The sequence below is a fragment of the Colletotrichum karsti genome (assembly GCF_011947395.1).
Source record: "Colletotrichum karsti strain CkLH20 chromosome Unknown Scaffold8, whole genome shotgun sequence".
NCBI classification, from domain to species: Eukaryota; Fungi; Ascomycota; class Sordariomycetes; order Glomerellales; family Glomerellaceae; genus Colletotrichum; species Colletotrichum karsti.
Window position 1 is genome coordinate 753,652 of NW_024065908.1, and position 26,320 is coordinate 779,971.

The window sequence follows — 26,320 nt, forward strand, 5'->3', positions numbered from 1 at the left end:
GACTAAGGTTGCAGTACGGCATACAACGGTGCCTTTCGAACTTGAGTTCGACTTGACGCAAAGATCAGTCCATACCTGATGTCCATGGTCAATCAACATGTCAGCTTCACTCGAGCCGACAATTGACGTATAATCCAGTTGAGACACCGATCCAGTAGAATACTGCTGGATGCGAAATAACGAGCGAATTGCAGCGCCGTTGAGCCGATAGGAGCTCGGGATGGCCGTTGCGTACGGGCAACAGGCCGTGCATCCAACGGAGAACAAAGCCGGATGGCTTCCGGCAGTGCACCGTTACGTCGACGGGCCTGCGGAAGCTCTCATAGCCGACTGTTTCCGCCAAACCTAACATTTCGTCGGGCCTGAAGACCATCAGACACAACATTGACAAAATGTCTGACCGGAAAGCTGAATGCTTTCCCCGCCTCCAGCTGGCTCAGCTGTGGTGTGCGCTGGAATTGGCGGCTCAAGTCTGGAACTTCACCCCTCAGGCTGTGCGCCGTATTCGCGCGCAGATCTCTTCCCCAACCTGGCCGTCTCATTGTCGAGCGCCTGTGTGCGTGGTTGGCCCGAGCTGTTATCGATCGATGTCTTTTCCCCGGACCTTGGGGTACAGCGCGGCGTTCGAGCCTCTCGTTGAATAATCGGTTTCTGGGGTTGAGGGCAATTTAAGGCAGGGCTTCCCTGTCTTGATTTGAGGCGGGGTTTCGACGACATCACCAAAAGCCGCGCGCCATGCTCCGCGAGAAGTCTGTTGCGTGCGGAAACAGAAACGTGCAGCATTCGAAAAGCGCGGGGAAAGCTCTGGCGTACATACTCGATGAGGCTCATCCTGTTTAGCTACAGAAGTAAGCTATGAACTCTGCACGTTTGACGTCGAGCCTTTCTCCTCGGAGCTACCTGTATCACCGATGGGTAACCGCCGCCGCACGGTTGTGTAGAAGAGAGCGTTCAAAGCTCGTTCAATACGGTACGGGCAGCAAATCCTCTGAGAACAGGTTGCGGCTCACCCTGAAGATGAGGCTGGGGAGAGGCAGCATCAGCAGCACTGATACTGATGAATATTCCTTCCACTGCTGCAAACGCTGAGCAGTGCCCAAAACCTACCTACCCCTCGGTGCCTGGACGTCATGTCCCTGCCAAGTCTTGGTGGCCGCCACCGGGTAAAAGAGCTCATGACATCGGCTTCAAGCAGACGAAGTTCGGCTTCTCGAGCCAGTATAAACTATCGATAAGCTAGAACTCAACGAAGAGAGTTTGTCAGGGAATCTCCCGGGTCTATCACTTCTGGCCAGACGCCACTTTTTCACTGCTTCATTCGTCTCTATTTCTCTTACTCTTACGAAGCCATGGTCAACTACAAGGGCTAGCCAGGTACGGGCGGACGGCCGGAAGACCGGGAGGTCGGGAGCTATGGGTCTGGTTTCCGGAGGGCAAAGAAGGTGCGTAAAAAAAGGTGTGTGTCTGTGGTGAAAGGTACGGAGATAGCGTACTGACTGCGTGTCCTGCCAGCGTACGCGCGCACGCGGCAAATGGCCATTGCGATGCTGGGTACGGACGGTGCACTCACCGGGGAACCGGGGGAAGCTTACCGGTAGATTGCCGGGGCGAAAAGACGCGACGGTTTCGGTTGAAAACGGGTATGTCGGATTCTCACTCTCACTCTCACTCTCTCTCGTCATCGTCCGTATCGTTCTCGCGGGCCCGCGCAGCCTGCGGCGGCGGCGGCGGCATGAGAGGGAAAAAAAAGAAGGTGGAGTAACGTCATCTTTCTCTGCTTCGCTCGGGCGCTTCTTGTTCGACGGAGACTTGGGAGGAGAAAAAATAGGCAGGCCGGCCAAAATTTGGGACGTTTTGGATTATGCGAGGCGTTCTAGACCTCGATCACTCACACGCAATCACCGGAGGAGCCCCGAGGAGCTAAGGCCTTGGAAGGGGTGTGTGTGAAGTGAGCAACAGTCATGATTGAGGAACAGTCATTATCAGGTAAGAGAACCGGGGAAAAGAAAAGAGACGGCGGCTGATTGTGAAGTCACAGAAAGAAGATGTCATTTGCGAATAGGAAAATCATGATCAATCATGGTCCGACTCGCAGCTCGAAAAAATGACATGCAGTTCTTCAATGCCGAGGCCAGGCACCTTTAGGTAAAACATTCTACCTGGAACTTTGGGACTTTCTCTTCCTCGAGGCGTGCGCTGAGCGGATGTTTAGCCACTCGACTCACTGCAACATCACCTCTTAGCCACCAACGACCGACGCCGCGCTCAGAATCCCGTCGCGGCCGCCCGCGCAGGTCAAGGTCGGTCGGTTGTCCGAAGGTATTCCCGCGGCGGCGGTTCGAGACAGCTGGAGCCTAGGGGGGAAAAGGGAAAAAACGCGCGCTCTCTCGCCCCCCGTTTGCGGAGCTGCGAACGGAGTTTTGCGCGGTGGTACGGCGGCCGAATACACATGGCTTTCCCCGTTTTTTTTCCCCCTCTATCTTTCTGGCTAGACACGTTCACCATCACGGTTCGGATTCGCCGCAAACGTGGGGTTTCGTTTTCCGCGTTGGTCTAGAGCATTAAACGGAAGCCGCCCCTGATACACCACACGACGCCCGTTTTTCAGGTCGCTGCTAAAGGTCTTCTTCGTACCTTTTTTTGGGGGCGCCGACTGGACGGCGTGGCGCCGCTTATTGGTGTTGGTCGCACCCGAACTCACTCACACCGAGTGCCCCACCGCCAACCTGTACCTCGATGTAAGCCAAGCGCGAGGTATGTGTTACTGACCAAGAATCCGCGTTCGTCAATCGTCCAAGGGGAGTAAATCAGGAGATTTGTTTTCTTTTGGGGAGGGAAGGGGATCGCTGATCTGGGCAGATCAGAGACACAATTCCCAATTGGCAGGTTTCGGCGGGGGGCGCGCGGCGCGTGGGCGGAGAGTTCGATTGCACGTGTGATCTGCGAAGCCACTGCATGATGATTTGGAAATGCCCTTATTTTTTTTTCGGGAATTTTTCCCGTCTGACTTGAGTGACGAGGGGTCTCAGGTTTCGCGATTGCATTGTTGATCAATTGGTTGGTGTTGATAACGACGGATCAGCGGATAGATATCGTGGGCCTGGGGTGAGGGTGAGGCGAGGTGAGGTGCAGAGCCTCCCCCAGTCGAGGTTTGTATGGGATTACATTCGCGAGACTGGCGAATTCAACCGTTTAAGCACGTCATTATCTAGACCACGGGAAAAAAGAAGGGACCTCGTCCATCGTCCCCGAGCAGATATCTCGAGGGCACAGGCACCGTCCTGGTGTGATGTGAGATAGATGTAATCGGCGTACCGTCCATCCTGCAGCCCGTCAGCTCTTGCGCCGTGTTACGCTGCGAGTATCGCAGCGTTCTCGTGTAAACAAGACTCGTTTTCAGGGTTCTTCTTCTTCTTTCTGCGCGGGCAGGTTGTGAGGTGAGGTGACGCCGCAGCGGTGCTTCTGGTATAGATGGACATTTTATGCGTGTGTTGCAGGCATGACAAGCAAGCAGGCGCGCGCGTTGGTTCGTTGGCTTGTTACGTTCGCAATCGCGGTATCCCGCCTACGATGTAGATAACGTGCTGGTGATCGTTGGCTGAGCGGCCTCGTATGCGTGTACGGTCGCAGCGCGTTCGCGCCCGGTTCAGGATGTCTTGCAGATTGTTCCTTGTACGACATGGGGCGGGGGGTAGGTATTCCGTACAGAGGTGTTCCACGCCGTAGCGTGTAAGCAGCGATGCGATGCGGTCGAGGGATATTAGAAATAGCGACGAGAAAATCTACGGTTGGATGAGGCCGGGGGGGGGGGGGGAGGATGGCTGCGGGAGGGACGGATTGGGTAATCCGGGACGTCTGCGTATTCTCGAGTGGAATATCGGGCGCGCGGGGGGTTTGGGTAGGTAGGTAGGTAGGTAGGTAGCTGTTGCTGCTGAGATGTATGATAGATAGATGAATGGCGGGGATCGTTTCTCGAAGCGTCTTCGTGCAGAGTTGGTGCAGGATGGAATCGTACGTACAGAGTACAGTACACCTTGATGACAGACACCTTTTCGGGCCCGGTGTCACTCGGTCGTCAAAATAAATGGCCGCTTTTTGGGGGTGGCCACTTAGAAAACCGGCCATTCATTTTGACGACCGAGTGGGTGTGTATTATCATTGAAGAGGTTGTTGGTGATGGTGATAGTAGAGTGTAGTATAGTACGCCTTCCGAGGCGCGGCTCGTCTTCCCCGGGTGGCACTGCGGATCCGTACCCCCCGTTGCCGCTGCGATGGGGGAGATATGTGATGTATCATGGGGGAGTGAGTGAGAGCTGGAGGGAGTGCGTGAATGTGAGATGGGGGGATTATCTACAGATTGATGGGTCGACACGGGGAGGCGCCAGGAGATTATGTGAGTGGTGTTGCGATCTGGACGCCGCGCCCATGTTTCCTCGAAGAAACCAAAACCCCCCACCGAGCTGCGTACGTGTAAGTTTCGTTAGTCGTCTGTCGTCGTCTGTCGTCGTCGCACGACGACAGACCTTCCCGAATGGACGGAAGGGGGAGGGAGGGAACCACACTATTTCGTTTGCACGTTATCGTGCGCGGCGTACGATGGGGGGAACATTTTACAGATTTGACAGGTCCCGGTGTGGGTGTTTTCAGGGTGGATTGTCACTACGTGTTGGTGGGTTGGGTTGATGCAAGGCAGAAGATGTGAAGGTCGCGACCGGTGTTCTAGCCCCGCTTGGCCCGCCGCCCCCGGGGGAGAGAGAGAGAGAGAGGGGAGGTGCTACGGAAAGCCCGTCATCATTACATGTCATGATGCAGCGCCAGGAAGGGGGGACGAGATACCCTTTTTCTCGGCGAGCGAACGGGTGTACGGATACTCGGCGTGCGACCCTTTGCGTGTGTGGATGGTGAAAGCTGTCTGGACCGTAGAGATTGGGAAGCGGGGCGGGGGGATGCATGGCATACATATAATACACTTGGCCGGGTGGGCAAGGCAGGCGTTCGACCTCGACCGGTAGGGTTGCACGGCACGAAGGAGGGAGGGGACCTTGGATGATGGATGGGAGGCTCTCCGGTGTGGTGTTTTTGTGTCGTTTAGGGACGCGCCGCTGCGGGTCTCTGTGTTGAGTGTGTCCAAGGGTGGTGGGCGATATCACATGCTTTCTGGGCGAGGCGAAGACTTCATACTGTCCCCCCCGGTCGCGATCATATCTACAGCCCCTGGCGAACAGCGCCAGTGTATAAGAAGGAAGTGGTGTTGGTGGTGGAGGTGGAGAGGTGGGTGGGAGGAGGAGGAGGAGCCGCATATGCGACCAGGAGAAAGAATGCAGGTCGTTCTGTTTGGATATATATGTTCGGGCAATTATAGAAGTGCGATTTGATATGCTGGCCGGGTTGGTTTCGTAGCTGGAGCTGCTTAGGCGAGGGAGGGGGGGTGTAAGCTGCTTCTTCTTCTGCTGCTGCTTCTTGTCTCCTTTGCTCACAGCTCTCTTGTCTCTGTGTTTGATGCGATCTCAGCGCCGCCTTACCCATCGCGTCCTCCCCCCCTCCACCTTCTTTTCCCGTTTACCAGTCCGTCAGGGTATCATATCAGCACGTTATCTCCAGACTCCGAAGGAAGGGGGACACCCCCATCCCATCCCATCATGGTCCCGTCATCTGCAAGGCGGCCGATCGGGCCAAGTCCTGACACGTATGTTTCCGAGGGGGGGAAATGAAGGAGGTCGGCGACGGTAGTTGAAACCGTTCGTCGGAGGGCGGGTTTTGTTGTTGTGGTTGGAGTTCTTTTTTTCTGCCCGCCTTACACCGGCTGCACGGTGAGCGAAGCGGCGCGGGGTCTGGATGGGCCGGGGGACGATCTCGGTCAGGAGCGGAGGGTTGGTGTGGCCCGGATGGCGTGAGGATGGATGGAGGGTGATCGAGACGAGAGGTTGCCGGATGTCCCGTTCAGCCACGGGCATGTGGGATTGGGAGGCCCGATCGGGAGGTTCGAAGTCCATTCAGACGGGCGGCTTTTCTCGTCTCTCCCCGTCCTGAGAACCACCGACTGATGCCTGTGTGTGCGTCAAACTCAGCTGTCCGCGGCGAAGGCGACCTCGGGCGGGATGCGGAAGCTGGCGCAGAACATGCGCTTCTTGGGGGCGACGTCGCGGACGTTGTAGATGGTCATCTCGCCGTGGTTGTCCGCGTCGCCGAGCCTGAAGCGGACGCCGAGCTCGTCGTGCACGCGCTGCAGGATGTCGTTTAGGGGCACCTCGTCGTCGCTCTTGAGGGCGAAGCAGTGGACGTGGACCATGGGCAGCTTGACGGATGTGTGCGGCTCGAAGAGCTCCTCGCGGCCCTTGTAGATGCCCCTGTAGTGGTGGACGAAGGTGTAGGCGGAGGCCGGGAGGTTCATGACGAAGTGGGAGATGGTGGGCGGTATGGGGATGCGCTTCGGCTCGGGAGGGGCGTTCTCGGGTTTGCTTCTGGATTGCTTGGGTTTGATGACGGCTCCGTCTCCGCGGGTTGAGGCGTCGTAGACCTGGTGGACGGCCTCCTGGATGAACTTGCGGCCGTCCAAGTTGTAGGGTCGGACGTATTGGGAGACCTGTCCCGTTAGTTTCTGTTATAGCCCCTATCTGTGTAAGTGTCTCACCTTGTTCTTCTCAACAGCGGCGTTGAGATACTTGAAACTTTCTGGGTTCATGTCGTTGGCGAAGACGAAGACACCCTTTCTTCCGGCTGGAACTGCGAAAGGTCCGATACCTGCCATGACATCGGCAACCACCTCGCCGGGCTGGAACATCTTGATAAGTCTGGTGTGCTCCGGCTCGAGCTTGCTGTTCCAGTAGACCTTGGAGTAATCGAACTGGAAGACGCAGTCGTTCTCCTTGACCTCGACGTTCATGTCGTCGGGACCGGCGAGAACCTCGTACCCGAAGGTTCTAAACTCAGACTCGTCTCCGACGTTGTCGACCTTGTTAATGACGATGCGGATCTTGGGGTTCTTGTCGAGAATGACTTCGGCGATGATCTTCTTGTACGGGAGATATTGCTCCCTCAGGTTGAGGTGCGCTGAGCAGTCAGTGGGTGTTTGACATGCGCCGCGTACAGCCTACTCACCAACATGTCCGGCAGTGTTGAAGCCCGTCGGGATCTCGACGTGAAGCTCCTCCGGCAAGATGGAGGACATCACATCAACTTCATATAAGTCAGCTCATTGCATCCTCTCACACTTCGGTGTCACACTCACGATAGCTCCAGTAGTCGTAGTCGAGTTGCAACTCAAACGGCACGACATCCAGTTCACCACTTTTGACTCCCTCCTGAAAAACAGGTCCCCATGTCGTCGGAGCTGTTCAGTCGTGTTAGTCACACATTCCCGTCCAACATGCACTGAACGAACGCACCATCAGGCTTTACACCCGGCCGCATGAGAAGACACTTCAGGTTAGGATTGGCAGGATCCGTACGGCAAGAGCCCAGACGATCGAGATGCAGGAGCTCCTGCGCCTTTTCCAGCTGCTTGCGATACTTGGCGATGTTGCGATTGTCCTTCACCGTGGCCGCCGCGAGGTTCAACGTCTTGGAGAAGAGCGAGCGGTCCAGGGACGTCGCCGCGCGGGCAAGGGGTGCGCGTAAGATGAGCATATTTTCAGTCTCAGAGGCCTTTCCAATGCGTTAGTGATATGTTTCCAGCACCATATACTTCCTACAAGGATCCGACTTACCGCCATGTTGATTTGATGACTCGATATGGAGACGATCATGGAGGGGCAAGGCTGAGAAAAAAAACCGTTTAGTGCGGGGGACAGGGGTAGTTTTAGATGTGGCGCATGAGCGAGGCTGCGCCACGAGATCAACTGGGTCAAATGGTGGTCAATGCGCCCGCTAGGTGATGTCACTGAAGCTCCACGATCTAAGCGTCATTGATGATTGGACGAGAGGCATCTCAAGGGATTAAGTGCACTCGACGGCTCACCTTACAATCACGAACATCTGAAGAGATCCTAGTGATCTGTCAAAGTTTAATCGCGAGAAACTGCCCAGATAAGAAATATCACGCGTGGGCACACCTCCGATTGAAAGAAGGCAGTCCTCACATGTGGCGGCGACTCAACGGTCCCTTGCTGAATCGATCCTACACCTCGTTCGCATCTCACCAATCATCCGCTGCCGGACACACCATGTCGAAGAGAACATTAGATGCTTTCTTCGCGCCCAAGGCCAAGAAAGCGCGGAAGGAAGAGGATGGTCCAGCCGAGCCTGTATGAATCGGCCACCTTCAAGATCGCGATCATCACTGACAACATCCCAGGTCCGGCAGTCGACCCATCTCAACTACCCATGCCCGATCTCAGAGCTGCCATCCAGTCTGAGCAAGGAGCTCTCTTCGCTACCGGCGCGGCCGGGTCGGGATATCAACGACCAACCGGACCTTGACCTTGTCTACTTTGAGCCATACGTCCCCTCCTACCTGGCCAAGGACCTCTTCGAGTTCCTTCGCGCCGAGCTGCCATTCTACAGGGTCGAGTACGACATCAACAGGGGCGGCATCAAAACTCACATCCGCACACCCAGGTTCGTCTCCGCGGTGTGGGTAGACCCCTGAGCAACATCCTGCTAACAGACCGGGCGCCAGGTGGACAACAGTGTTTGGCCTGGATGAGACGGCTCGCTTCGACGAGGACGGCTCGGTTGTCGACGTCAAGTCTGGGTTCAAGGTCGAGGACAAGCGGTATGACAGGTATCCCCCGCGTCCGATTCCCAAGTGCCTTGACGATCTCCGTCGTTCTACGGAGGCCGCGACGGACTGCAGGTTCAACTTCTGCCTGGTCAACTACTACGCCTCGGGGACTGACAGCATCTCGTTCCACAGCGATGATGAGAGGTTCCTCGGTCCAGATCCCGCCATCGCATCGTTCTCCTTGGGTGCTAGGAGGGACTTTCTCATGAAGCACAAACCCATCCCTCCAGACCCTGCAACCCCAGACAAGCCTGCCCCGAAACAGATCAAGCTCCCCTTGGGCGGCGGCGATATGATCCTCATGAAGGGCCGCACGCAGTCCAACTGGCTACACTCGATACCCAAGCGGACCGGCAAGAACGCGGAAGACGGAGGAAGAATCAACATCACGTTCAGGGGAGCCATGGTGAAGGATGGTACTGAAAATTACTACAACTACAACGTCGGTACTGGGCCGGTCTATCGTTGGGACAAAACAATGCGGGAAATGCGGGTATCTTCCGCTGATGGCCAGCTCAAGCAAAAGCCGTGAAAGTTCTAATCGGGTATACGTGGCGAAAAACAACGATTACTTGCCCTTGCGGAACTGTGCGTTGGCGAAGTTGCGTAGCGCCCTGAGGAAGACCGTGTATGCGACACCTTGGTTGTCCGGCAGGCAGAAGATCTCGGTCAGGCGGACGGGCCAAGGAGGATAGCCGTCGAGGTCGACGTAAGGACCGAAGTGGATGAGCAGATCGGGCTCGGGCATGATTCCCTCCGAAAGTTCGGCGTCGATGAGGTCGATGCTGATGTCGCGCGGGTGGATCTTACCCTTCTGTGACATCTCGGCGAGGGTGCGGGTGAGATCGACCATGGACTCGCGGCCGTCCTCGGCGGAAATGAAGAGGACCTTGAGGTGGCGCGGGTCGATGCTGGCGAAGTCGCCGTGTGCCGGTGACTTGAGGATCTCGTCGGCATGGGGCATCGCGACGGTGAGGGCTGGCTGATGTCGGCCGAAGTAGGCTCTAGACTTCTGGATGATGGACTGTTGGACGTGGGGCAGGTAGCGCTTGAGGAGGCCTGGGGGAGTTAGTCGCTGTCATGAGTTTCCTTCATCGGATGTTGCTTACCTGTCCGTTCATACACCGTCAATACGGGAATTCTGGCGCAAACGCACCAGACGGCGATTTCAGCCGCCTCGCCAACCAGTCGTTCCAGTTCGGCTCCGTGTCTTCCACCCTCCTCCATCTTCAGAATGACGCTGAGGTGCTTGGGCTTCTTCTTCAGTCCTACGACGTCGCGCTCGATGTACTCTGGTGTCCGGTGGTGGTAGAACATGACGGAGGAGATGTGATAGCACACCAAATGCCAGGCCTGTCGTATCCTAATGTACAGAGAGAAAAAGGCGTGCAAGACTGTGTAAAGGAAGAGGTGAAGCTTCGAACGCAGCGCGCGGCGCAGGCCGAATCGTCCTGGAGGCGGGACGTCGTCTTCCCTCCATTGTTGTGTTGTGTCTTCTTCGGGCTTTGGTAGGTAGTTCTGGAGGCGACTAGTGTCAGCTGATGGTTCATCGTGAAGCTCTGGAAAGGACAGGTCTCCCACGTACCTCGATGATTTTTCTCCTGTTCCGCTCGCTGATGACGCCGTCGTGCTCCTTGTCGTCGGTCCGATAAATCCTACGATCTCTCGCGTTGAGCGCCATCTCGGGCAAGCAGTCGAGTTCTCGGTGGCGCGGTCAGTCGTGAAGCGCGGTGTGCGACGTGTCGAGCTGCGGGTGGGATGGTCGGGGAGAATCTGTTGAGGGAGAGGGAGAAAATGGCGATGGCTGGTCGGCGCCAAACTCCGCGATGCGCTGATGTGTGGGTTGTATATATGGATAGGTTTACGTCGTACGCGGCTTGGATGCGCAGTTTGCCATTCGTTCTTGGCGGGAAGATGACGACGTCCTGACTGAGGAAACTTGTTGAAGCTGGGCAAACGGCAGCTGCCATGGATTTCCACATGTACTTCAGCACGCGGTAATACGACATTGGCTGGGCTGGTGGATTCCTAGTGGATGCTGCGCCGCTGAGTCCAGCAAAGCTGCCTGTGGCTGAGGGCTCAGCTGAGCTTGGTGTGCTGTCCTGATCTTCCCTTCCATTCCCGTCTTTTGGTGGGGCAGAGAATCTGGAAGCTCGGCCGGCCGGTCGGAGTACGTACCTAAACCATTTCGGGCATGGTTCAGGCACTTTAGCCACCGCTGACAGCGGAGGGCACGGGCTCCGGCCGCTGGATTTTGAGCAGACTTTCGGGGCACAATTTGACATCTCACGGCATCCCCGCCCGGGGACTTCTCCCCATCACCGGGATACGGCCTGTCGTGGGAACTTTGAAACGACACTTCTACCTGGCTCCGGTCAAACAGCTTTTCAATAAGCTTGCCTGAGTGAGTTGCAGCGGACGAGGACCATTGACATGCTGATGTGACGAGTGAAGGCGTGACGGATGGCTTGGTGGCTGCTTGGACACTATTCATGAGCATCCAGATGAACCCGTGGTATCAACACTGGCCCTCATAGTCTATCTACGTCTGTCTCAGGTGGCTATCTTTCTCATCATAATATTTTGTTTTCTTTTCGACTGAATTAAGACTTGGGATGAGACGAGATGATGAGTTGTCTTGACGGGCTCTCACCTCGTTGACCTTGTCGCCGCTCGTCGCTGACCGAGGGTGAACCTGACTCCCAATCGAATATCCGACCTTTTCGAGACGGCGCATCATGCGATATATTCGCTGCGGGAGATGACATTTCGAGACATCAAGCCAGGGACGGGAAACGTGACGGACAATACCCATGAAAATTGAAGCAGAGCGCGTTCAACCAAGCGGTGACTCAACTTGAACTAGTACGTGATTCTCGTTTTTCTCGATTCCATCACCGACAGCGGCTGTGAGTGCTGAAAGTGTTCGGAGATTCTCAGAATCAACATTCTCTTGCAATATAAGTCCCATCTGGCCCTCGTTGTAGGCCACATAGGAGCGTTCTTACCTTGCTTTTATAGCCATCAGTATGTTCTAGATTGACTGAAGATTGCATGAAGACGTGCTCTGGAAAGTTCCATAAATACGATAAGTGAGGTTCATTATATATTAGTATTAGTTTCTCTACTTCAAAAAGTTTCATGCTAGTGTTATGTCGGTCAGGGCAATTCCATGAACCAGGTTCTTGAGCGTAGGTAGACGTAAGTTCCTTCCATCTTTGACTACCTTAGATATATGTGCAGCTGCTTCTGAAAAGTGATAGTATACCTGGCCACATGAAGCTGACCATGCCACAATCAGGAGCGGGATATCACGCAGTAGATCATAAGGTACTGTGGGAAAGATCGAAGCTGCTCGACATTTGGTGCCTTCCGTCTGATGAAGCTTTTTGTACTGTGGGCTTCTTCCTTCTTTCCCAGAGTGTTGTCTCTTAGGTAAATATACCGCTCTTTCTCTATTGGAAGGTGCGCCACCTCAAGCGCACCTGCCCTTAGTTAAGTCAGAAGCTTGGGAAAGTGAAGCTGCAAAAAATAATAGTATATAAACCTACCTCCTCTCGTCTCACACCAGTTTCAAACTTCAACATCCACCACCTCACACTTCACAACTCAAACAACCTGGTACTTGTCGACAGCTACCTCAAATCAAGTGGCAATCCCTCACCCATCAGATCGGTTCTTCAGCCTTCCAATAACTCAACATCATGTCACCAAGTCCACATTCTCATCAACTACCTACTACCCAAAGAACTCTCAAGATGGAAGATATTGGACGCCTCGCTCACGAAGCCGATCAAGATCCATTCGTCAGGCAAACAGACTCAGATTCCGAGAACTCTGACGCTGAGGACTCCAGCCCGGATAGCATAATCTCATGGGCATCTACCAAGCAAGATCCCAAGGACAGAGCCAGCTACCTCTTAGTATTACTAGGTGATTTGCCGTTCAACATCGATGTTGAAACCTGCAGATACATCACACAGAGAGCCCAGAAACTCACAGGCTTCAACTTCTCAAAATGGACTGATTGCGCTGATATCTACGGTCTTGTGGAATGTGCGTGCGAACTGAGCTTCGTGGAGGCCGAGCGCGTCGTGCAGCAATTCTACGTGAGTTGAAACTGCGTACCTTGTTGACAGCTAAAATTAGCTAACAAACCACTTTATAGATTCTTCATCCAAACGTGAAGAAGCACTCGATCGCTGGACTGACGCCCGCTCTGGTTCAACGTGCATCGGTCGTTCTCTCTAAAAACTGGGAGAGGAAAGAGCTCAGGTTGGGCTGGGAAACATTCGGGCCGTTCTTCTCAACGCTTGCTCTTTGCGACAGCACCTCCACCTCTGACGATGAATTCAGAGGCATGGTTCGTCTCGCCATGGCTCAGTCAAAGAAGTTGGCTTTGGAGACGACCACACTCAAAGACAGAATGGAGGCTTACATTTTGGAGACGGTCCCTGTCATCAAGCACGTTCTGGAAGGCTATCTCCTTCGCGTCAAGGCAGACGAGAAATTCAAGAGCCAATCAAGCGACATGAACTTGACACATACTGGGATGACCAACCACCAAGCCCACACACTGACGAACAAACGCAACGGAGACGACATGATCGCAGGCCGTCCCCAGAAGAAGCAGAGAAGTTGGTCTGAGTGCTGCAAGGTTCCCGATCCCGAGTTCAAGGACGAGCCTGAGTCTTCAGTGTATGACTCAGACTAAAGAAGCCTCCACAGGTTAGATGAACACTTACATGGAGAATGGCTGCCAGGTTGTCAAGTGAAACGAATTGAGCAGCCAAAGAAAAAAAGAAACTTGGCGTATCAGAAGAGAACGAGTCGCGAGAAAGGATATCAACAATTTGGGAGGTTTGGCATTGCCGAGAAGAGAGGATATGAATTCCTAGGCGTTTTATTCTCGAGAGCAGACACATCAGGAGGCGCAGAGAATACCCTGCTGAGAAAGTAAGAGACAGCACGAATGGTTTTGAGGGCTTAATTTTCTCAGAATGAAAGTTCAGGAAGCCCGAAGAAATTGCATAGTAACATTCTTCAGAACAGGAGACAGCTTCATACTCGCAGTTTCCTGCAACTTAAAAGTTAGTTGATTCTTAATTCATCAGTATTCAGACTCACAAGCGACTTATGTGGCAAGCAATGTTTTGGTCGCTCAGCAACGTTACTCACCTGCTATCGAATACCATTCATACGATCATTGGAGAGTCTTGAAATGCTGGCAATTATAATGGACTGCCGCAGAGCAAAGAACAGCCAGCTAGGTATACAAATGTCTGCCGAGAAGGAGGCATCGCGCATGCTCTTCGCGTATTGGTGGAGGAGGATGACCGCACTCTAGAGAACACTAGGAACAATAACCGCAGCACAATCGTGAGGAGGAGAGCAGAGTCAAGGGGAAGCTTTCTATCCGGAAGCAGCAGGCGACGACCATGAGAAGATCGGTGGAGAGCTGAGGGGAGGAACAACTGGAAACGATGACGTTGAGAGGCAGTCACGTTCAGAGATCCAGCCACGGAACAGAAAGGGGAGAAAAGAACTGGAGGCACCCAGGCAGGAGTCCTTGGAAGAATGCTCCTTCGTCAACATCAGAGCAGAGACCCTTGGAACACTGTGAAGAGACTCGGGGAACCCATGTATCTCCGCCTGAGATGGGCACTGAGCCTGACGGCATCCATGAAAATCAACGTCTCTCTCTCCGTCAGACCTCAACCCCAGAGCATGGATCCCGCTACAATATCAATCCGGGAATTGTTCTACTTCTCATACACGGACATCCGGGAAATTATCAGAACAACATTTGCTAAAACGAAATTCGTTCGTCTTTCTCAAAGGCAGCCCGCAGTGCAGCGGATACTGCTCAGACATCGTGTTCACGTTGAACGTATACGGCACACATGGGTACTTCGCGGGGGTTGTACTTGCGTACATACCATTCCAGTAACAAACCCGTACCATAGGGGTTCTGGGCAAGCCGACTCTCACGCAAACACGCCTCAGTTTTTCCTCATCAGAACTTCAGACAATAATCCAGTCACAAGAGGATGAAGCTCCTGAAGGGTCAACTTGCAGCGAGCGCGAAATTTTGGTTTTGCGCCGCTGTGGATGTGCAAGCGGCGATATAACGAATCTACAGTCCTCCACGGTCCTTTTCTTCCTTGCGAGTACCCCTCGCTACCTCTTTCATTACCCTCGCTGCTGGTAGCTCTAGCATTGCGCTCATGATCCGTGATTACTGCACAAGTATTCGACCAAAAATAATAATCGTGGGGGTAGTGTACTACCGAGCCTCTGCAAAGCGAACATGAAGAAACAGGGGAAAACTCTGAAAACAAAACAAAAAAACATCGGGTGATGTTTGATGATTCTACAAGCGATTGGACCGACTCAGCCCTGCGAAGACGACGCAACGAGAGTCGTCAGCTGGGGTAGCATTTTTCCTTCGTCGAGAACCCGACCGAGCTCCGATGGCGGGCCCCATCGACGACGGGACTGGCGCCGGAACGTGGAGTGAGAGATTCGGTGGAGAACAACGGCACTGCACTGCACTGTACGGACTACGGATTCGGGGGTTCCTCTGATCTAAGATTGGAATTTGTGTGTGTGTTGTGCACCTATTCCTCCCCTGCCGGGATCCACGCGCGGCGTAACAGTCCCTGGAGATTCTGGAAAACTCAGAAAGGGGGAGGGATGGGAAAAAGGGTCCTCCCCTTCCACTTTTTTGCGGAGTGGGAACATGGGATTTTCGGTGGGCGCAGATCCGAAATAAAATGCGGCGCTGCAGCGTTTGAGGGGTGGTGCAAAAGTTGGAAATCGGGGCTTCGACTCCGGGGAGCCTCATTGAAAGGATCGAGGTTACGGTGTGCCTAGGCAGCCTCGTTTGCTGGTTGGATTCTCCCGGGCACACTTGATGGGCGGAAGGATGGATGACGGACAGACGGCATCATCAGATGAGCGTGGGATGGCATCACGACATCGTCTTGGGAGGGAAAAGGCGTGGTCAACGTCGACTGTGTTAGTGATAAACCACGGGGCCAAGAGTACCGGGCTCAGCACCAGAAAATCAGCGATGAGCGTTGAACCCTCTTGCTTGAATGGAAGTATCTTATTAGTCTTTCCATACTAAGCTGGCTTTGGGCCGAGGTGAGATGACAAGACGGTGAAGCGAGCGGCGGGAACATCACAGAATGTCTCGGGGTCTCGGGCTGGTTGAGGCGTCGGTCAGTCAGTCAGCTGCAGAGAGGCGAGCACGTTGGCAAATGGCGAGATCTGAACGGCCCGGATGGGTTGGATGTGTGTGTCTCGATGGCGATTTTTTTTCTTTCCCTTGGAGGGAGGGGAGGGGTCTCTAATGTGGCTGTGCTCCGAAGAGACTTGTACGCCGCCGGTGAAGCGAGCGACCCAGCTAGCGAAGAAGTCGCGTCGGCGTCGCGGCCAACAGGGCGAGGGCGGAACGAGTGGGAGGACGAGCCGAAGGAAAAGGTGGGTGTGAGATGATGCCGTGGGACGGACGGACGGGGCGCCACTGGGGAAAGGGAGGCGCCGCGGGAAGAGTTATTTTTACATTTACCTATTCGGCAGACTACCGCGATCCGTTTGATGGTAGTGTTAATGGAAACTTGTTTGTTTCCTCGGCCGCTTGCTTTCATCGGGTTTGGAAGACAGAGGGCGGGGGGGCTTAAGGACAAGAAGTGTACGTTCCGGTTCCGAGTTGGGATTATGGATGTCGTACACGAGGTCTCTCGAGTCTTGACGGACGACGGCGGATACGGCGTGTTGATTTCGCCTTTGTTGGCTCCGGCTCGTATTGGGACTAAGAGGGGGTCTTGTTGAGGCCCGTGAGCTTTAAGGGTAGTGCGAAGAAATGGGTACCGCGAGTTGGAAAAAAAGCCGAGATGGAGACGCTTGGCTCTTGGGCTCGGCGCGGGGAGTCCACAGATGCCGCCGTTTTATTTATTTAGTCTTTCCCGAGGGTGACGGGATGTCACTCACTGTTCGGGGGGAACAGAGTTGAGAGACACAGGGAAAAGAAAGGCCGAGATCGCGGAGATCAAGGAAAAGAAGAAGAAGAAAAAGAGAGTGGCCGGGAAACCGGGCGGAAAATGGAACACGGTCCCTTGTTTCCGTTTGGATGTGTGTTTGAAGAAGGCATTTGGGGATCAGATTGGTGATCAGATAGATCGAGGACGGTCGTAGATGGGGGGCTGGTTGGCTGGCTAATAAGTTTGTGTATGTGTCTTTGGGGACCTTTGGTAGTGAGGATGAGGATTGAACGGACAACGTAAAATGTGTCTCGTTGTATGCGCGGACATGCAGGAAAGAAGAAGAAACGGTGATGGTGCCGTTTCGTCGGTTGCGTCACTGCGGTTGATTATGTCGACAACTCTCTTCCTTGATAAATCTCGGAAGGTTGGTGAGTGTACTATGTAAGAAAGAGTGTGTGCGTGGGGGGGGGATTCATGGGATGTGTGGTGCATATTGGACGATGCGGGAGGATGTTTTCGGGTAAGGCGGTTTGGCACGAACATGTTCAGTAGGTCGTCGCATGTTTGTGCGGATTTGCATTGCATGAAGCGGGAAGAGCAGCATGAAGAAGAAACACTGGACGGAGAGATTCATCGGACAAAAGTCAATTAAGGCAAGGTCGGACGGACGTTTGGAGCCGAGCTGAGGTGAGTTGAGTGAGTGCAGGAAGCTGATGCAAGGTCAGCTCGGCTGGGCTGGGCTTTCTTTCGGTTCTCAGCTCCTCTTCCTGTTCGCCTTGCCTTGCCTTGCTGAGCGCCTTGGCTTGAGGGGATGTAATCTCACGGGGTATTAGAGGCGACAAAGAGGGCTTATGTGAGGTTGAATGTGTGATTCAGAAGGAGAAGGAAGGTGTTCAGCCGCGGGGCGTGATGGGTGGCAGTTTCTGATTCTGAGTTAAGTTGGTGTTGCACGGGGTGATACCGGGTGGTTGCTGGGCTGAGTGGTTTCTTCTTTTCTTGATTTGAGCTCCGGGTTTGTCATTTTGATGGGTGGTGATCTGATTCAGACCGGCGCCAACGGCTTGGGTCTCTGATGAAGCCAAGGCGAGGAGGTGCGTGCAGGGGGTACAGTGAGTGGTGAAAATGGCATAATTGTGTTGGAGGTTTCACATACATGTCGATTGCCAATGGCAACTGGGCAAACAATTAATAGAAAGAAGCAAACGTGAATAGAATCATCGAGTGACGGAGGAGTTTGGGGTATATTCGCTGCTATGAGGTGCCAAACAATAACAATAAACACGACGTTGAAGGGAGAGAAAATAGAGTCTGGTGGTACCGGGGATACCTTAGATGGTCACTGAATTGAGACCAGGCGGGACTCACAGGTGCCGGCATAATACGACGTGCTGGAAAAGGATAGTGGCAGGACCCCGTGTTCCCGGTATCTCGGGGTCGGGTCTTGGTACGCAGTACGTACATACAGTTACAGCGTAGTCGCTGCAACGCAACCCCCAACGTTGCACCCTTTTGAGAGAAAAAGGTCTAGAAGCAGCGGCGAAGAAGAATGTCCCGAGGACCCCTCTCTCTCTCTTGAGAGCGAGTTTCGTTTCCGCTTCACAACGCGCGCGAGTAACACCCTACCTGACCTTCTCTTTTTTCGCGTCCGGCACATGACCTCTGAGCCCTGGGATGGTAATTACTGCTGTACGAGGTCCATCCACCTCACCTGAGGGGGGGAGAAGGGCCTACACGAGACTGAAGAGGGAGGGAGGTCCAGTGATTTGCGGAGATGCTCACTTCGCGACTGTGATGAAGGGATGGGATCGGTCAGTCGGTAATGAGACCTGGGGGTTTGAGATCTGCTGTACCTGCACATCAACTCACCCTTGGGTATTACCTACCTAAGGTACGGTATGCATGGTGTAGACGGTAGTCTGAGTCCGTACGCAACGCAACGGCTTTCCGGCTTCCTTGCAAAATTGGCCTCGAGTCCTAGAGTCGTAAGATTTGACTCTAGGCAAGCCCCAAACGTCGTCGTCGTCCACGGCCGCGTCGTCTGCCTGCCGCTCAGTTGCCGCCGATCGCAAATGGTTCGAGGCGGAACGCAGGCCGCCTTCGCATTTCCCCCGTTGCACCTTTTCCTGCGCCTCTTCTGATGACTATTGTCGCCATTATTCGCAGAGAAACGAAGAGTCCGACTGCGGCTGCCAGGAGAGAGAGAAAGAGCTGTGAATGGAAGAGGGTCTCCACTTCTTCACCAAAAACGTCATCCCTCAGCAGAATTCCCCCTAAAAATGCCACGCTAAGGCTGGCCCCGAGAGGTACGTACCCAGTCCCGTGCCGGCATCGAATGAGGTGGGCCATTCTGAGCAGGAAGTGGGACATGTACAGTATCCGGACGTGCAGATCCACTTTGCGGAGTGCATTCATTGGAGAAGAGAAAAAAAAACCGAATGCAGAGGGCGAGGAAGGAAAGGAAGGAACACTGAAGGAAGCAACGACCTGAGTGTGCAGTGGAGGGTTTCCCTTGCTGCTTTGGTGATGAACATGAAGATGCACATGCATCTACGCCCATTCCTCCGCCATGATCCAGGTACCTGCACATTGGACGAGCCCTTGGCCCAGGTGCCCAGGTGGTGGCCCTTGGCTGACGATTCGGTACGTACCCCGCCCTTGCTCCTTCTCTCGCCCCTGCCCACCCAGCTCCAGCTTCCGGCTGCGCACCACGTCAGTTTCCTCACCTCAGGTCACCACCTCATCTGCGACCTGACCTGAGGGCAAGGCAAGCCTCTTTCTCCTCACCTCACGTTGTTCGTTTTGTATTCGTACCTCGTACCTTACCTCCACCTGTGCCCTGGCGCCCAACTTACCAAGCCTTCTCACCTTACGTACCAACTATCCGTAACGAACCGTTCAACCCGTCTCTAAACCTTACAGTCTCGTCTTCACCTCTGCCTCTGCCTCGATCAACACGTAACGGCTCCATTCCATCCATCCACCGAAACCTACTAAGCCCGGCAACGGCAACGGCAACGGCAACGGCAACGGCAACGGTCACGGCCACGGCCACACGGCTCTCAAGTCAGCTCAGCTCATCAAGCATAGCATAGCACAGCACAATACGCAAGTAGCAAAGCCTCCAGCCTCACCCCTCCCCTCCCCTCCCCTCTCCTCCGTCTCCCATCTCCATCTCAACCCTCCAGGGATCCGGTGTCCTGTGTCTTACCTCTTACACTAGATCCGAGCAATGTTCATGGTCTAGGTTGTGCCTGTGCTCTGCCCGTCGACCTTCACTGCGTACCTTGACCCTGCGACCTTGTGCACGCCATCAGAGATCCATTCCCACACTGACTCCAGCTAGTCCCGGTCCCAGGTCTCAGTCCCGCACTCGCCGACTCGCCAACCCTCGTCTCGTCTCCTCTCGTCCCTTTGTTGGAATTCTTAATACCCGTCCGCCCCGTCCGCCTCTCTGCCTCCCGAAAGTCTGCTTTTCTACTTCTGGTCTGGACCCAACTGTTTGTGCCTGTCTGTCGAGAGTTGCAAAGAGCGAAGAACCATCCTTGGCTTGCGAGATCTGCTTTGCTGCTTCAAGCTTACACCTCGCCTCGCCTCGGCCACGCCTCGCAATCCAACCATCAGCCTCTCTCTCCGCCGCAGCAGGTAACACACACGCCAGGTTCAGCCAGAGACTAGACTAAGCAAGACTGAAAGACGCTTCTCATGTTGCCCAGCATGACGTCGAGTAAGTTGTCCGTCTCTCGTGCCACCATTAAATCTTCCTTTGGCCACTTCTCCTTCTCTTCTTCTCAAATCAATCTTTCCGACCCTGTCCGCCCCCCGACCTCGTCACACGCCCAGAACCACCACAGCCTTTCCGAACCCGTAAACGACCAAATCCTCGGAGACACCGCCGTTTCCAACCCCTACCCACCCAGTCCCAACTATTCTCGTCCCCAGCCGCCAGTCTCCCCGAAACGATCCCGTACCGACACCGACATCAAGTCAGCTTCGCGACCTGCCACACGGAACGGCCGCAATCTGGTTGTTGAAGAGACGGAGAAGCCAGCCGAGCCAGTGCTCGCGCCCACAAGGCCTCCTAACAACAGAAAGTCCCGGTCTTGGGGCAACCGCTTGTCTGCTCTGTTCCCCTCGCTCATTGTCCAACCAACAGATCAATCGCAACCTCCCCCGCCTGTGCAACTCCCCCACCAGCAGCAGCTCCCGATTCACCGCAAACCGCTGCCCGACGACTCACCGACGTCCCCCTCCGACAGCGCGCCTTCGTACCGTTCGACAGATAATCCCACTGTCCGGCCCGTCTCGAGCTCAGGAGACGGCCTCGGGATTGCTTCTTACTCAACTGATTCCCTCGACCCACCGCCGCCGGCTGCTCCAACTGATGCACCGCCTCCCATTCCTTCAAGAATCCCCGCACCGCTAGACTCCTCGGCCTCGTACTCTCAGGTCGAGCAGCCTCTGGTTTCTCCTCCCGAACCTCCTACACCCACATCTCCCAACACAATGGCCGCGCCTTTGCCGCCTCAGCAGGCGCCGCCGCCGGTTCCGGCGAAGCTGCGAAAGGAGAGGACCATGCCGACACCTCCCCCTATCCCGCAGTCCAATGAAATCTCCGTGCCTTCGCCGAGAGCGGTCTCCGGTCCCGAGGGGATGTCGCCTGGTAAGCTCAAGAAGGAGAATCCCGAACCGCGAAAGAGAAGCAGCTCCTTCCACCAAGCCCGCAGGGGTTCGATGGCCTTCCTGGGAATCCGCTCGACGTCGCCAGGACCCGACGCCAGGGGCAGAAGCACCTCCGCGCAACCGCCCGGCGCCAGCGGCAGAACGAATACCGGCAGCTCTCAAAACACCAACCAAGCCCCCGAATCGACTGGTAGCGGCAGCCCGACTCGCGAGGAGCGACGTGGTCGCCTCAGGAGGAGTTGGCTCCCGGGCGGTGGACGATCGCGATCCAATTCGCAGGATGTCACCGCGTCGAAAAACTCACAAGCTTGGGTGCTGTCCCAGGACACAGTGGGTGATTATAATACCTCGTTCCTGTTGAACGCGGAGAAGGTAAGCTTTCTGCCACGTGCCGCTCGACATCGGACGACAGCTAATTGCATGGCAGGTCCCGGAGTTGTGGAACGAAAGCGGCAATGTCTACGTCTACCTCCAACCTAAATCAGCCAACGGTCAACCTTCCTTCAAGGTCCCTAGCTTCTCCATTATCAACTCAGTAATCTTCAATGAACTCATCCAGGCGGAAATGTCGTCACCGACCGGCAGAAGCCGTGGCCGAAGTTTCGGTGGTCGTGACAGCCTTTCCGTCCATGACGCGCGGAACATGGCCTTTTCCCCGCCCAGCTCACCCCCTCTGGAAAGTCCGGAGAGCCCCGGCGAGGCAAGGTTGTATCTGCCGGCCACACCCCCGCAATACACGCAAAATGGTCAGCTTGCTGCGCCGGGTCCCCAGCTCCGCGCCGACCTCGACCGGCTGATTAACATCCGTAACCTTTTTGCCTTTTTGACCGGCCAGCCTCTGGTCGGCACCAAGGCGCACCCGACGACTTTTGCAGCATTCTGCCAGATTTCCACCCTGCTGCAGGAGTATGGCTTCACTAGCTTGGACGGCTCATCCTTTGGTGAGGCCGTCGACCTCAGCTTCAGCTTCTTCATGGAGCAGATGTCGCTTGCCGATGTGCGACACAGCCGGGAGAAGACTCTCGAGTCCCTGGTGCTCGGTGAGCGCATGCGGTCGATGGAGCTGTACAATGAGGCGTTCGCGCACGCCGTAGGCAAGTACACGGCGATCATGGACTTGCGCTCACCCCTGTTTGAGCAAGTTTCGGCGTACACCAGACAGAGGCTTGAGCGAGCTCATTTGGATCTCGTCAACCGCCAGCACAGCGTCAATGTCCGTCTGGAGCAGTTCGAGTTCCCGTCTCTGTTTGCCGGTATCGCCAGCTCAACTTCGGACCCGGAGCTGAAGGCTATCCGCTTCAAGGTGTGGCAGAAGTACTTCAACAAGATGAGGTCGTTTGTCCTGGGATACTACAAGACCAGCTTCGGCGCGTGGCCCCCGAAGGCGAGCAGCAAGAAGAACCCCTTCTCCGAGAGCGGTCTCAACCGTCTGGTGCTCAAGGCGCTGTACTCCGACATTTGCGCTTTGTACGACCTGCTTGTCGACCGCGACAACATCACCACGAGAGTCATCGACGGAAACGCGGAGGATGACGGCAGACCTACCGACAGCCCGATGATTGTCAACTTGCGAAAGATGCTTTTCGAGTTTGACAACTCTACGCCACCTGTTCTGCCGCCGGTGCCTTTCGACGTTCCCAAGCTGCCAACCATGAAGTCGATCCACGCCAACTACGACTCACTTGCGCCCAAGGAGCAGGCCAAGATCGAACGCAAGATCAAGGATCACGAGCTGACCCTCATCATCCAAAAGGCGTACAACTGGGATGCCAACAGCATCAACATCCCCTTCTTGCTCGAGTTCAAGGAGTTCGAGCAACATGAGGGCAAGGGCAAGAATGCCGCAGATCTCGCTGATCAGCGCATCGGTTACTGGCTCTTCCTCTACGTCGTCATTCAGTCGCTGCCCATGCTCACCGTCGACGCGCCGAACCTGAAGTTCAACGAGGGGGTCGAGTACTTCCTGTGCGAGCCGCCTGTTGGCAACCCCCCGTGGGTCGAGGACGCGCGCCAGGTCCGCAAGATGTGGTACGAAGTGTCCGGTGGTGCCGGCTTTGTCGAGCTCTCGGCCGACAGTGTCATGCTCAGTGTGGAGGCCATCTACCACCGCAGTCACTGCTGGCTCGCCGCGAAGGAGTGGGAAGGCTTCACAGGCGCAGCGGCCCCACCCCCACAAGACGCGCACATGTCACCTCTCGAGCCACCCCGGCCAGTTTTCCCTGGCCCCGATGGCATCGTCGGCAGCCCCCCGGCCCTTGGCACTCCGCCTCCACCGGGTTCCCCACAGTCCCATCTCCGGCCGCGTAATGCTTCGCCCGGTGGTCGCCAGCTGGGCAGCCGCAATGCGCACCGTTCCAGTATCATCTTCGGCCTCGAGCCTGTCGGTTTCGACGATGGTATGATGGGCGTGCCCGGCGACCGCACATCACGCGTCGCCAGCAGTGCCCGCAGCAGCTCGGCCGGCTCGCGTCCCTTGAGCATGGTCATGCCCCGCTCTCCCTCCGCCACGAACCTCCGCAACATGTCTGTCGACAACAGCAACGACTCTGCTACGGCGACCATGACGTTCGACGACATCCTCGGCGGCGGCGAGGAGAAGAAGACCAAGAAGAAGAAGGGCAAGTTCTTCTAAGTGCTTTAATCAACTTACCACCGACACTCTCTCTCATTGTACATGCCCGGCAGGAGAGCTGTATTTATAACCAACCTAATCTGGTGTGTTGAAAAGACCTTGCAGCGTTTACCTGGATTACGTCACATCTTTGCAAGTTTTCTTTTTCCCCCATCGTCTCATCTTGCATCAAACAAAAATTTCGGGGGAGAGCGGTATTTAACGATTACGTCCATACGGGAAGGGGTGAAGAAAGGGGAGGTCTGGGAGACCTCGACCAAAAAGAAAAAAATACGTATCTTGGGCCTTTTTTTCGCATTTTGATGGATATGACCACAAAGCATAGCATTTGGAGACAGAGGATGAAGAAGAGATCGCGGCCTGGAAGGGAGGCCTTATTCATAGATCGGTAATCGGCGCCTTGGGAGGAGAAAGGCCAATACAGACATTGAATTGCATTGCGGCATCTCATGTTTACTCATTTCAGATCGTGTGAGGCCATGAACCAGGTTCTTGAGGGCCATTCTCTGGCCCTTTTGGGATCTGTTCAGTTGCGACTACCTATCTAACGTGTACGTAGCTGCCGTTTGAATTGCGGCAGGTGCGATCCTACCTCATCTGTCCTTGGCAGGTATGATCCTGCCGTTTGAATCGAGGCAGGTACGATCCTACCTCCTCTGGCATGGGTAGGTCCTGCCTGAATGGGCATCAGGTGAATACACCACCCGTTTATCACCTCGATGAAGTCTATAAATTGCTACCAAGTGGTCTGGTTTGGGTTGTCTCTTCTTTACCCTTACACACACAACGACACGGCTTCACAGGTCGAACAACCGGGATCTTGAGGCTAATCACACGGCACGGCGTCACGAGATGAAGAACCAGGATCTTGAGGCCGATATGGCCGCTTTAGAGGCGTGCAAGAGAATCCACTCTTCTTTCAAGACTGCACAGGCAGCGATGCAAGGTCGTGAGGTGAACGACCGGGATCTCGAGGCCGATATGGCCGCTTTGGCGGTCGAGTTCGAAGGAGAGGATGGCGTGGACGAGAAGGCGGATGGCAGCGAGACGGAGAAGTCTGATGAGAAGTCGGAAGAGGAGAAGAGATCGCGGAGAGACTACGCTCAGGCCAAGTTGATGGCTGCGATCCGTCTCGAGGAGCTGCGGTTGGATATTGTCAAGGCGGTAAGAGAGCATTCCGGCTTTTTCTTGTTCTTGTCTGGTGGTGGTTGATTTTTGGAGACGGTTTCTGACGATGGGTTGCAGATCAGTGAGGCCTTCGATGAGATGGACGCTCGGATGGCGGAGGAGGCTTCTCAGGTTGCGGCGGGTGAGAAGACTGACGAGAAGACCGACGAGGACAGTGACGAGAAGTCCAACGAGAAGACCAACGAGGACAACGACAAGAACCTCACTCAGGAGTCCCACGAGAAGTCCACTGAGAAGCCAACTGCCACCGAGAACTCACATGAGAACGGGAAAGAGCAGACTCAGTATCAAGAGAAGAAGAACAAGAAGGACAGGAAGAAGAAGAAGAGAAAGAGAAAGATGACCGCCGAGGACAAGCTGTGGCGTGCGCTGTTCGCCGACCTCAGATATTTTGCTGAGTGGGCGGCCACCAGGGTAAGAAGACACGCTCTCCAACCGGTTCACTTCTTTTCGTCACCAAATCGTTTTCTCACACTCAGTTCTAGGTAGGACGCATTATAACAGCGATGAGACCTCTCATGGACGAAGAGGAATACTTTGTGCTGCAGAACGGAGTTTTCGAGCCTTTCAGACACATGCTCATGCGGCGGGAGGGGCGTCAAGTCGAGGATTGCGATTGTGAGGGGTGCGCTGGCGAGCTTGATGATGATCAGGATGAGGATGACGAGAACACGGTCGTTTGGTGGCGGCAGTGAGCAGAAGCGAGGCGTCGGTGAAGAGGAACGGGTTAAGAGCGAGTGATTTGCCGAAGAGTCGAGGAGGGTTCTGCCGAAGCACGAGGAGATCTGGGCATGGCTGAGCCTGGAGAAGATGGCCACATTCTTAGGTGGAAGTTTCTCACCCACTACAAAGCGCCCAGCGGAATACTTGGGTCGTTGGGTATCGGCATCTTCAAGCCCCACAGGGGAAGATAGAAGGGTCTTGGAGATATGAGGAATCCACCGCGATCTCGAGACCTTAGCACAATGAAAGGTCGTCTTACTCACTGGCGCTGATGAATCTGTGCATACTTGTTATCGTCGATTACCTCGTTGAGATGAATAGTTGGGGTGTTTCTCTGTGAAAGAATTCTTGTGAATGGAATCTCATGGGCGGTAAACTGGTTCG

The 26,320-nt window shown here is 54.9% G+C and overlaps 6 protein-coding genes across 6 annotated transcripts; 4 read left to right on the top strand and 2 right to left on the bottom strand.

The window, feature by feature from the left end:
- Nucleotides 1–6,064: 6,064 nt before the first annotated feature.
- CkaCkLH20_03353 (Met-10+ like-protein) lies at nt 6,065–7,745 on the bottom strand (the record flags this gene model as incomplete). The annotated part of the gene is made up of 6 exons (XM_038886072.1): nt 6,065–6,583; nt 6,632–7,050; nt 7,099–7,176; nt 7,229–7,330; nt 7,386–7,644; nt 7,707–7,745. 6 exons carry the CDS (start codon nt 7,743–7,745, stop codon nt 6,065–6,067), a joined length of 1,416 nt encoding a protein of 471 aa, XP_038748581.1.
- A 417-nt stretch (nt 7,746–8,162) lies between these two features.
- CkaCkLH20_03354 (DNA repair family protein) lies at nt 8,163–9,254 on the top strand (the record flags this gene model as incomplete). Its single annotated transcript, XM_038886073.1, has 3 exons — nt 8,163–8,243; nt 8,294–8,556; nt 8,618–9,254. The coding sequence occupies 3 exons, from the start codon at nt 8,163–8,165 to the stop codon at nt 9,252–9,254; spliced, it is 981 nt and encodes a 326-aa protein (XP_038748582.1).
- A 36-nt stretch (nt 9,255–9,290) lies between these two features.
- CkaCkLH20_03355 (di-cis-decaprenylcistransferase) lies at nt 9,291–10,403 on the bottom strand (the record flags this gene model as incomplete). Its single annotated transcript, XM_038886074.1, has 3 exons — nt 9,291–9,781; nt 9,832–10,240; nt 10,308–10,403. The coding sequence occupies 3 exons, from the start codon at nt 10,401–10,403 to the stop codon at nt 9,291–9,293; spliced, it is 996 nt and encodes a 331-aa protein (XP_038748583.1).
- Nucleotides 10,404–12,480: 2,077 nt separating this feature from the next.
- Nucleotides 12,481–13,436, top strand: CkaCkLH20_03356 (uncharacterized protein; the record flags this gene model as incomplete). The annotated part of the gene is made up of 2 exons (XM_038886075.1): nt 12,481–12,831; nt 12,891–13,436. The coding sequence occupies 2 exons, from the start codon at nt 12,481–12,483 to the stop codon at nt 13,434–13,436; spliced, it is 897 nt and encodes a 298-aa protein (XP_038748584.1).
- A 6,991-nt stretch (nt 13,437–20,427) lies between these two features.
- Nucleotides 20,428–24,025, top strand: CkaCkLH20_03357 (choriogenin Hminor; the record flags this gene model as incomplete). Its single annotated transcript, XM_038886076.1, has 2 exons — nt 20,428–21,765; nt 21,821–24,025. 2 exons carry the CDS (start codon nt 20,428–20,430, stop codon nt 24,023–24,025), a joined length of 3,543 nt encoding a protein of 1,180 aa, XP_038748585.1.
- An 852-nt stretch (nt 24,026–24,877) lies between these two features.
- Nucleotides 24,878–25,908, top strand: CkaCkLH20_03358 (uncharacterized protein; the record flags this gene model as incomplete). Its single annotated transcript, XM_038886077.1, has 3 exons — nt 24,878–25,189; nt 25,271–25,627; nt 25,699–25,908. 3 exons carry the CDS (start codon nt 24,878–24,880, stop codon nt 25,906–25,908), a joined length of 879 nt encoding a protein of 292 aa, XP_038748586.1.
- Between the last annotated feature and the right edge of the window lie 412 nt (nt 25,909–26,320).